General features: G+C 40.1%; 1 protein-coding gene across 8 annotated transcripts in view; it reads right to left on the minus strand.

Moving 5' to 3' along the window:
- Positions 1-12,423, minus strand: part of CELF2 (CUGBP Elav-like family member 2) — a 377,540-nt gene that overhangs the window by 62,568 nt on the left and 302,549 nt on the right. For all 8 annotated transcript variants that reach the window (XM_051635638.1, XM_051635627.1, XM_051635617.1 and 5 more), the window contains one exon: positions 4,863-4,997. In XM_051635638.1, coding sequence (XP_051491598.1) covers positions 4,863-4,997 — 135 coding nt within the window. The remainder of the gene's footprint in view (positions 1-4,862; positions 4,998-12,423) is intronic.

Here is a 12,423-nt window from a genome sequence, read left to right on the forward strand (position 1 = left end):
GGTCACTTGGATGTGTTTGTTCCTTCCCAGCTTCAAAAGAGTTTCAGCAGAGGAAAAAGAAAATTAAATGTGCCATAATGACTGGGAATAATTAAAATGTTACCACATCACAGCAAAAGAAACGAGGCATGGAGGTGCTTCTGAAAAGAAAATAAAAATACAGCACTTGCACCATGCTCATTTCCCATCACTCATGCGCAGGTGGCCCCTGATCCAGGCTGTTGTCATGGCTAGCATTTCAAGTTACTTTAGCTCATGAAGGAGCAGCAAAAATTGATAAGGAAAAAGAATTAGGTATAAAATCCCCTCACCTACCCTTCACTACAATTAATTATTATGCACATACTAGTTTTACTGATTCATTGAGAAAAACCCTGAATCTGAAAGTATGAATGGCTTTGCATGAAATTAAACTGCCTGATCATGATCTGACTCTCCATGTTACTTCTAACCAGCTCTTAAAGCAAAGCAAGAAAAAAAATATCCCTATAATCAATGTCTGCAGAAATGTTCACTTGTTCCGTGTGCCTGGTGATGTTTTGTTAAAAAATCGTACAATTAGGAGCCTAGAAGATGTAGGAATATGCATTTGGAGCTTTCCAACAATTTTTATGGTGTATCCAACTGTCTGTATGTGTTATTAGCAGCTTTTTTTCAGAGCATGCTATTAACCCAGTTGACTTCTTTCTGGTATCTGTTATATAAATCTGCATTTAGCAATACAGCAGAATACGTTGCTGTGTGGTGCTCCTGTGATAAGCATAAGAGGATTTTTTTTTTTTTAATCATCATTATGGACAGTAATAATTCTGAGAGCGATACAGATATATTGATCCACTGACCTAAAAAAAGGCATTTTACAAAGGTAGAGGAGCATTGCTATCCCTATTTTAAGGAATGGGACAACAGGGAGACGATGAGAGAGCAACTCACCTACAGTCAATACAGTGCATTAGTGGCACAGCTACAAATCAAACTTGAGTATTTCTGGCTATTTCTGCACACTCCAGCTATCATGTCTGCATTGGCATCTGTGGCCAAGTAGACATTACACAGTGCAACCAGTCAGGAGGTCTGAAAGTTTCCTTAAGCCGTTTACAATAAGTGATTTAAAATCTTAATCATCTGAGGCAGTTCACTTCTGCTTTTTCATGATAATGAAGCTTAGCACATGATATCACAATCATGAATTTTTGTAAAGCATACTTAGCTCTTCAGAAAAAGTGCTGGATTAAATAACCCTGCAGGCTGAATCCTTCTCTTTGAATAATGAATATAGTATAGGCAGTGACACGCTTCTTTAGATAGTCCCAAGAACCCTGCTAAAGGGAAGGCCAGTCTCCATGGCTGTTGAGTCCCTGGTTTCTTTATCTCTACAGCCAACGGGGTATTTTTATTTTTTAATACTTTTCACCTCTAGGAATTACTCACTGCTAGCTGACTATTTTCACAAGGACTATCCCAGAGCCTTTGGAAGGCAATGCCTTTTGGTTGCTGCCTATTTCTTGTAGCTGGCTGGAACATAACAAGTTACAGGTATAAACAACATTTATTTCTTAGATGCAGGAGTGAACGACAGTAGGAAAAAAAAAATTGCTGAAGGAAAAAATGACTGTTTCTTTAAAACATACTGCTCCATTTCTGGAGCTTCATATCATTATTTGAGTCATGTTTTATAGATGAATTTCAAACAGCTGACAATAGGAATTTGGAGTGGAAATGCTGATGGTCCATTATCAGTACTGACAGCAATGGGTGTGACTTTTATTAAAGTTCTGTCAACTCTTGGATAGAAACTACAATAGAAACAACCAGTTCAGTCTCTCTCCCTCTCTCTCTTTATCTTAGCACTTATATCACACTCATCACAAAGTGTTACATTTTCCCTTGATGCATCAGGATGAGATTTCTCCTATTGGAACCATGTGGCACACTACAAACCTACACCCTGCCTACGAGCTGAGAGCAGACCTTCACCATCCTAGCTGTACAGCTGCTGTTGAAGTGTAGGCATGGCCTAAAAGTCAACTGAAAGCTTTTTACCCTTTATTAAGAAAAAACCAAATGCAGCACAAACCAAAACTGTCCTGTTGAATAGCGTAACCCGGTGCTATTCTTTGCAAATATCTGCTGGTAATAAGGATAATTTGCATAAGCCCTTTAACAAAGCTTGAAAGTTGGCATAAATACCAATGGATATACCTTTCAAACTCTTTTCATCCAAGATACCATGATGTGCTCTTGTTATGCAATTGAAAAGAGATGCCAAACAGAAGTTACTGGATCATATTTCAATCTCACTGCTGTGAGCACCATGAATTCCTGAAGGCTCTGGCACTGTGAGGACAGTGTTTTCCTAAGACAGTGACTATTCTTCATTCACCCCTCTGTGGCTGAGAGGGAAGCACATCCAAATGGGTGCTGAGAAAACAAATACTGTTTGTGGCAAAGGGAACTCACATCTTGGAAATAATAACATGAATTAAAACTTGTTAAGTACTGGAACTCATTATGAAGGTTTAACTGTAAAAAATCTCCATCTTCCTTTAGTGAAGCAGCTTTTCACCCTGGGCTTTTCAGCCAAGCTCCTTCCATTGCAAATCTACCTTAGCACTTTTCATTTCGACTGCAGTACCAACCATTTTCCCAACACTTTGCCTTCTCTCATGGAGTGGTGGTTTTGTGAAGCTGATAAACATCTGCCTGAAAACCTGGTTGGCACAGCTGAACTCATTTTCAAGTGTGAACATGGGTGTGTAGAAAGCAATTCAAGTTTAACAAGGCATGATGCATGAGGGCATGAGAGAATATCAGTCGTGATTGTGACCGAAATAAATCCAAGTGGCAGAGAGGATACAGCTCTGCTCTGACTACTGGTGTGTGACCTACCTGGACTGACATCTTCAGCCTCCAGCAGAAGAGAGCAGCACATTAACTCTAAGGCTCTGCCTGATACATCGGTCACATGCCTTAAAAAACTCAGCTTCTGATTATTGTGAGATGGCTATTTAGGGCAGAACAAAACTACCCCGCCAACCTCACTTACACTGTTGGATTTCATAATTAGCTTTTCTATGCTCGTACTATGTCCAGTGTCTGGTGAATAAAAGCAAGTACACAGTGGGATTTATATGCATCTCAGGAAAGATCTGTTTCTTTGTTGGGTGATGCTGAGGAGTCAATTAAATCTTTATGCGGATCAAAATATCTGATGCCGAAATCTTTTTCTTTCAGCAGTTCCTTAGCTACTTTCCCACTCGTGTTTTTCACCATCCCTTCCCTGTGCTACATACAAAATGAAATCAGTGAAAATCGGAAATATTTGCTTTGTCTCAATGTTGGGTCTAGAAAGATAATGACAGCACTTGACTCCATCAGTTAACACTTGTTACTGAGCTGCAGGAACCAACCTCAGACCTTTCCTCTAGCCTTCTCCCAAGGCAAAAGACATGATCTTGAGCCTCTCCTTGCTTGAACCTGGCCCCAAAAGGTTTGGGATCACCCACTAAGCATGCAAAAATGTAATAAATTTTCTTGGTGCTCCCTATTTATTGTCAGAGTGTCTTTTCAAGAAATCATTATTCAGAAGTAGTACAGTAAGTGCTTTCAAGCAGCGCCATGAGATATAAGAATACCTGCAACTTCCCCTGCTGAAATTTATAGGCATTTTAATGAAGCTGGGCAACACATAGAACAAAGAAACCCCATGCACAAACTGGTGCACAAAATACTGTGGATTCTATAGCCTACTGGAAACAAGTAGATCCAAAAGTAAAGAAAAACATCTAGCTCTATACCTATATCTATATGCAAAATGGGTACTACTATTTTTTCTGTGCCTTTTGAAAATGTAATAAAATGCATAAACTGTGCTTTCTCTGTTTTGTTTTGTTTTGTTGGTTTTTTTTATAGAATCAGAAGTGATGTCTTCACAGCTCCACACTTAAAATTACTTTACTCCCCATGCTGTTAACTGACCACGGAGAGTACCACATCATCCTTCCCCACTGACAGATGGGACTATCACTACTTTCATTTCCACTCAGCACCAACTGGCACTGACTTTTTGAGAAGGTCTGCGCTCTGATAATAATTTCAGGTCCATATACCATGGAGTTAATATGTAGCCTTGGGTCATCAATATACATTTAATTTTCTTTTCAATATGTTTGCAGAGGGCCTTTCTCCAAAAGGCAATTTTGCACTTAAAAGGGATCACCAGCTACTGAAGTCTGTGCTGCACTTCATTTCCAAAGTTTAGGTCAGTTGCTTGACCTCTCTCGGTGGTGCTGCTTTACACCTTTGCCCTGGTTTGTGGGTTGTGATAGAGGCACAAGATTTAAAAGTTCTTTTTACAAAGTTTTTTCCAGGCAAAACTCTCAAACTAACCTTTTTGCTTCTCAGTTATAGTTTTGCATATAGTTATAGAAAACACGGGAATGCAGGAGATAGTGATATGACATGGACCAGTTCCCATGACCCTGTATCCCTTCAAATAGTCATTTGCAGCCCTTGGTTATTTTTTGGCCTTATACTACAAAGTAGAAATGGGGTCAGGGAAGGATCTTTGATTTTGTGAGAGCAGAAAACTGAGGTTGTTTTCTCAGGGTGCAAAGGAACCTTTCCAGCTGACAAACAGGGCAATAACACAAGTTAATATGTTGGCACCGAGACCTTTCTGACACTGCAAATAAAAGGTGATAATTTCAGTCACTGTGAAAAGTTCATGTGGATTCCTTCATCACGTGGGACGTATTACAGTATAACCCCTAGCTGCAGACAGCAGCTAAGCCTACCCTGGCTGTGACATGCAGCTCCCAATTAGCACTTAAGGAAAGAGACTTTACAGACTGCACACTCACCTCTGCTCAGCCCATCCGGTCCCCGAAGGATTCGGCATTCTTCTATCTGGCCGAACGGAGAAAACATCACCCTGATATCATTCTCATTACACTTCTTTGAAACCATTCCTATGAACAATTTTCTGTCTTCCACAGCTAGAAGATAAAAATAATGAATGAGCAAAGGCCATTTCATCTTTTTCCTGTGATCCAATGCTTCATTACCACATCAAACCAAGCTCCAGTCATGTGAGTCTGGCTCTGTAACTGAAGACAAGTCCTAAGGCAAACACTTTATACTTACAACCTCCCTTCCCTTCCTTCCTTCCTCCCCCACCCCAAATCTCTCTTTATTTTCTGTCTCTTTTTTCTAGTGGTGCTTGCTGTTTATATAACATATTAATTGGCTGCCTTAGTCATTCGGCATATGCCTCCCCATCACGGTTTCTAAGAAAAAAGCATCCCCTGTTAGAGGGACTTTTAAAGATATCTTTGCATAGATTTTAATTCAGATAAATTCCCTCATCTCCCTCATGTATGAAAATCACAACAGGGGTGAAGGCGAAGAAGGGATGGCACACGTAATGATAGCAGCTAATGAAAAATATTCCTGAGAAATGTTTTGAGAGAAATGTTCCTATCTGAGCTTTCAATTTCAACCAACTTAATGCATGGCACAGAAAAAGCAGAAATGTAACAACTGCTCTGGTAAAATAATGCATTACATTTTCTGGCTTTTTTTCAGACTGACACAGCCCTCTCCCCTCCAGGAGGACACAAGGCATAGTGTAGAGCACCACTTTAACAAGTGGGCTGCATAATTCTCTCCCAGAGCCAAATCCTTTGATTTGTAATGATGCTGAGTTTGCAAAAAAACATGAAAAAGGGCCTTTACCTGAATGATTGCTAGAATATTTCCTATTTGCATTGTCACCAAAATTAGTAAAAGTGAGACTGCTGCAGGAGTCCTGTTAATCGAACTGAAATTTACTGGATTGAATCTGGAGACTCTTGTAAAAAATGAAATGGGTCATCAAAACCTAATTCATCCTGGCAAGACTTACAAATGTTAATGTGCCCTCCCCATCTATATTAAACCAAAAATTTAAGTGCTTCTTATACAATATATATACCAGTGCTTTCTTCTTCTCTTGAAATAGCATGTAAATCCAATTCACTGTTAATGAGCAGACTGTCAGAGTTTGCAGGGAAGCAAAGAGAGAAGGAAAGCTTCACTCCAGAGAGTCTGCAGTGCACTTACTTATTTCTATTATTGTGCAAATTATTTTTGTAATGAAGTATTTTCATTTCTGAGCTTACAAGAAAAAAGAAAAAAGAAAAAATCTTCCCTTGCTCCCCCAACTCTCTCTCCTGTATTAGCACAAGCTTATCAAATGGAATAAATTGCAGCTGAGGAAGATGAAGCTGCATCTATTTTCATAGGATTTTATTTGTTATACTTCAACACTTTAAGTGCATTTAATAATTTCAACAATAAAAATAAGAGATTCATGTTTATTGATCATGAAAGGTGTCTGAAGTGATTTTTTCCTCAGAATTGCTGACTTGAAAAAGCATTTGTAGCTTTTATACAAGCAAGCACCAAGACAGTGCATTTTTCAGAATCCAAAACAGAGATCAGCCCCTACAATCCCAGCTTCTCCCAATACAAGCTTGTAAGAAAACTGGCATGAATGTAACACTCAGGAGAATAAGTTTTCCTCAGCAGAGATTCCTCAAGGCTCAGCATTTTCATTCATGCTTTATATTGAGGTTCCATATGCAGGTTAACCTTCCAGAAAGGGTTAAAAAATTATAAATTCATGGGATGAGCCACTTATATACAGATCAGAAGCTGAATATGTAGGATAGGAAATAAGACCTGGAAGTTGAGATTATTATTATTATTTATATATATATATATTTGTGTGTATACACATATTTGTTTATATTTATAGGATCACAGAATCATAGAACTGTTTGGGTTGGAAGGGACTTCAAAGATTATCTAGTTCCAGCCCCTCTGCATGGGCAGGGACACCTCCCACTAGAGCAGGATGCTCAGAGCCCCATCCAACCTGGCCTTGAACACTTCCAGGGATGGGGCATCCACAACTTCCCTGGGCAACCTGTGCCAGTGGTCCACCACCCTCACAAAAAATAATTTCCTCCTAATATCCAAACTAAATCTACCCTCTTTCAGTATGAAACTGTTCTCCCTTGTCCTATCATGACATGCCCTTGTAAAATGTCTCTCTCCATTTATGTCTTCCAATGAAACTACATCTGATTCATAATGCATACTTGGCCTTGATGCTGCTAACAATTATTTTAAGGATGGTAAAATTGAATTGCCTTGCTCACAGCTACCAGGAGAGTCTAGGTAGTCACTTTCACTGCTGAAAGGATGCCTATAACTTGGCTGCTTAAAATTCCTATATTACCTTGACTAATCTCTTTGAAGAAGCTCCCTGGCCAGGCTGTCCCCTTGACAACAGCCACACACCATGGCCAGGGTGCAGGAAATGGAAGGGAGGCAATGGACCAAGCTGGGCTGCCAGGTATGGATTTCTCCATACCACAAACTGAGGTCAGGCTGGGGGCAGCCATGGTGCCAAGCACAGGTCCAAGCATTGCCTTCTGCTCTGTGTTATGAACCTCTTAACTTCTGCCTGTGTGTCAGCTACTATCAGTCAGTTTAAATTTGGGTTGGTTTTAGGCTTGAAATCTTCCCTAGTGGTGACTACATCCCAACCCTCTTAAAAATAGATGCTAGCTGTTGGTCAAATGCCCACCATGCCACCCCAAAGCAGGTTCCTCAGGTCCTGCTTAGGTGCAAGGACAAAGACTCAAACCAGAGATTCCCATGGAGATTCAAAAAAAGTGAGATGCAAAAGAGAAGGCTTTGTTTTAATTTTCCAAAGTGTAACAGATGACAAACTCCCCACCAGCCTCCTTCAGTTTTGCCAGTAAACCTATAAATATGCCATTTAACAAACATGATTTGCAGGTTTTCAGCTTGAGGGTGATTTTATAGGAAATTAAACATCCAGCTCCCATGTACTGTACATCTTAAAAATGCAGATTTCATGAAGAATGCTCAGAGTACACAAAACATATTGATATGATGACGTGCTTTGCATTCAGTGCTATAAGTCAATGCTGATGAGTGTTGAAGCTTAGGAAAATTGCTATTCATTTTTTGGCTGGGGGCCCAGCATAAAAAAATATTTAAAGGGACAATTGTCAAGATCAAAATGACATGTTTTCACTCCATCTGATAAAGCATCTGATATTATTAGGCTGAAAGAGTTTTTAACAATATCTTCTCATGCAGAGAAAGAAATGCCTTTTCAACTCTCTAAGACTGGCTGGCTGGATTTTTCTCTGTATTGTTGGTCAGCCACTTCTCTCCTTTCTTCTAAAAGGAATCCTTATCAGCCATGCAGGCATGGTATGAGAATCAAATAGACAACAGACTGCAAGAAGTACAGGTCAAATGTATTTAGAGGTTAGCAAACTCCCTCTTCACTCAGCCAAGCCTGCTGACGTGTCCCAGCGTGTTGGGTCGCTCCCATCGACTGTAAAACAAGGATCTCAACGTTAAGCACACACATCCCAACAAAGCGTGGAGATAGGGAAAGGATACCTGCTGCTGTCTGGAGAAAGGATGGCAGTCTACTGCCATCTTGCCTGGCTTTACTCATCTACATGTAGGTGTACAGTTTTAGTCTCAGCTGGTTGTTGCCAATGCCAAGAGATCAGCTCCTCCAAAGAGTGACTGATCTCACCTCTCCTGGCAAGACGGTATGGCTTCTTTTATGGGAGTCCCACTCAATATTGACCATAAAGAGGGTTGTTACCTTCCAGCTGACTCCCAAAACTTGCTCATCATGATAACATATAGATGTGCTGAGCTCCAGCTGCAGGATAGAAGGAATAGGTGAGCTCTGAGGGACTGGGCAAAGCTTGGGAGCTGCTTTTGAGCAGTGAGAGCAGGCAAAGGAGAAGGCTGGGAGTAGGATAACAGAGCTCATGGGTCAGCACTGGTGTGCACATATCACATAAACATTTCACTGCTGCTTGATAATTGTCTCTCCTACACTAGAGGTAGGTTTCAATAATTCAAAATCCAGAAAATTAATGATATCTTTTTGGTGAGCATTTGAGATTTTTATTTCTGAACCTTGCTCATAGGCCTAGCTGCACTTTCTGGCTGTTTTGCTCAACTCTCAGGGCATGAAGTAGATAAAATCACCTGTAAGCAGCTAATAGGATGGGATGGCTGAGTGCTCTGCAGTGATAAAGTAGAAGCAGCCAGAAGATCACAGTGAACAAGGTCTGAAGTTCTAGTTACATGAAAGGAAGTGTGAAACTATGTAGTATCTTGATTAAACAATTATGGGATTCACCTCTAATCCACTCAAGTCAGCTATGGTGCCCAGGCAGTTAGTGTGACACATCCAGTGCTAAACCTCCTAGATTTGGGGTGGGAACCTTCACCCCAAATGCAAGAGCCCTGCATGATGAAGTGGAATCACCTGTTTTAACATGAGATGAATTTTCTCATAACTCCATCAAGACTAGCTCTGCAGCACTAGTGTGGGTGCTTAGGTTTTGTGTTTGAAGCCAGAGAGCTATGTGAGCCTTCAAAATGTAGCTGAGATGAAGCCAGCCTCTGCTGGGGGACTTATTTCAAACTGAATCCTCCTGCCTTCTGATAGCCCTACATCCACCTTGCAGAATAAAATCCTGAAGGATCTAATTTTTTGCTTTACTCAATTTGCTTCAGTAATGAGTGTTTCTTGCAGTCTGTATGAGATTGCTTGTGCTAACCCAGGAGAATAAAGGAGTAGAGATTATCTCTGTACACTACAAAAAATTTAAACTCTGTAATAATGATGGGAAATCTCCCTAAAGATTCAACAAGATTTCTCTTCTCTCTTCTAAACCCCAAATATTCTGTCCTGTAATATCACAGTTATATCCTTTTATTATACATTTTTTAGGAGTCTAGTCAATTAAAGAGTGCACTTTTCATCCAGAAGATGCCTTCTCTTTTGAGAAGACAAAGAAACAGTTAATTACATATTCATGGTTATTTATTAATTTTAATTTTTTTTCATCTAGAAGGAACGAGGGGAAAAAGCAGACTTTTTATCCCTGTCTGAAAGTCTGTGAAAAACCCTTGCACACAATCTGCCAAAGTCACACCTGGATCTGGAGCTGCCTGCATTAATTATCAACTTTCCTATGTGTTATTGCGAACATATGGCCTTTAATTGCTCCTTCTGAATAGGCAAAGTTGTGCCACTTAGAATTTCAAAATTATTTCTCTAAGTTTTCACTAATAAAAGAAAAATTATAAGGTCACCCATCTCACCCCCTCCCCTTCCCTTTAAAAAAAACCCACAAAAAACAAGAGAATTTTGCCATTTTCCCTGAAGTGGTGATGCTTTGATCCATTTAAGAGCATAGGATACGTGCCTGAAAGTGTTGATTATATTCAAATCCTGAACCAAGAAACATTTGAGTATTTGCTAAATCACAGCATGTTAATGACCAAAGACAACTTAAAGTCAATCATGTGTTGATGTGCTTTTCTACATTAGAATGTCTTTGTTTGGAAAAGGGAAAATACTCTTAAACAGAAAAATACTGTGAGTGATTGACAGTCGAGATGAATCTAGCAATGGTGAAGCCTTCAAAGTCTTGAAATCATCCTATTCTGGCAGGTGATCCTTAACTGAAACTTTGTAGATAGATTAAAATAACCGCCTCACAAAACAAAGCTTCTCAAAGCAGAGCCAAGAGGTGATCAGAACAGGACACACTACAAACTGGAACAAGTTGCCCAACAAAGTTGTGGGAGCTGTCCCTGGCCATGTAGAGGATTGGATCCAGTTGATCTTTAAGGTCCCTTCCAACTCAAACCATTCTATGATTCGAAAAATCTTTCAGGGATGTTACAGTTCTCAACAATAAAATCTTTTCAGAATCCTCCCATGTAGACAACAAAACAACATATAAAGGCAAGCCTTTCCCTATCAACTCTACCTGCTGAAAGCTTGATGGAACAAATTAAGCTTTGTTTCATCTGCACGAGCAGAGAGATGACTCAGACACGAGGTATTGTACACAGGGAAAGAATGGGGATAACTGCATACATCCATCAGCCACTCAGTTCCTACCCAGAAGAAAACAGATCTCCAGGTTGCTAATAAAGTCCTAATCCTGCAGAAATGCACAGGAATTTGGCCAAACATGTGCAGAAGATGCCTCTTCCATAACTATCTCTCAGTTTTCATGAGACCAGCTTGGCCTTTTGTGGTAAGGGCCAAGTTTCTGAAATTATGCCTACATCTAAAGACAGGAACAGTTATGGAGAAAGAGGAGCATTTCATCACAGTACTCCAGGGTTTGGATGCTCATTCAAACCTTTCTGCAAGGCACTCAAGATGGGGAGGGGTTATCTTATCAAATAGCAAATACAATTCTTTGAAAACCTCTGTCAGATGAATGTGGGGACCACTTCCTACTGTTGCATCTTGAAGATGTCTCTCAAGCCTTCACAAACACGTGCAAGCTTGGAATTGTAATGAGTGTTCAACCTCTCACACAGCTTTCCAGCTATGTGGAAATTTTGACCAAGAGAATTTCTTTAACCTCTTTGAAACTTAAGAAACACCACTTGACTGATAATGTGCAGTAGGATCCTCCTACTATTCAGAAATCAAAGGGTTTCAAGCATTCCTCAAAAGCTCAAACACCATGGATCATGAAAATCAAGATGCCCTGGCATGCTTGCTTTCTTTTCCTCTTTGAACCTACCAGTCTAGTTGAAGAGGTGCAGTTTACAATTTACTGTTGGCACAGTTAATATACCTCCTCAGATGGATAGCCCAAAGCACATGGGAAACACGTGCCAAACAGGCCTACGCATCCCTCATGCTGCTGTTGTTTCTCTTTTGGCTCTCCAAGCTGCCTGCAAACTCTCACCTCCTCCATGGATCCTACACCTTGTCTTTTTGAGGAGCTCTACAATTGTTATCATCATGATATTAGTTTGCCTTCTGTCATAAGAAGAGTTCACCACTCCTAGAGCATGCCTACCAGAACTACCTATGCCCCCCAGGACTCTACATTTAAAAAGGTATTAAATTTTATAATAGCACCCTCTGATCTGTCAATGTGTTTTCTCCAAAATACAAATAAAAGCAAGAACAAAAAAAACAAAGGAGGGCAAAAACTCCCAAACCCTCTTGGTTTTCATGCTAGGGTTAGGTGGAATATAATACTCTGAAGATTAAAAGTATTCCCACAAGGCAGACAGGAGTATCATGCAGATAAGCCCAAGTGTAACAGCAGCAGCAGTAGGTAACCAACCCTTTTTCCAAGCAGGTGTTATTTGCAGAGCAAAACAGAATTTGCACAATTCCCTGTAGTGCTCTGCCAATATGTTCAATCTACTTTAGGAAGAAAAACTTCAGGCAATGAACAAGTAACTCACTGGGAGTCTATTTTGGTCCATTGCCTCTTATTTTTGTAATTTGCCAAGAAACCTGAGGTGAAATTTGTCTTT

The sequence above is a fragment of the Apus apus genome, chromosome 1 (assembly GCF_020740795.1).
Source record: "Apus apus isolate bApuApu2 chromosome 1, bApuApu2.pri.cur, whole genome shotgun sequence".
Classification (NCBI taxonomy): Eukaryota; Metazoa; Chordata; class Aves; order Apodiformes; family Apodidae; genus Apus; species Apus apus.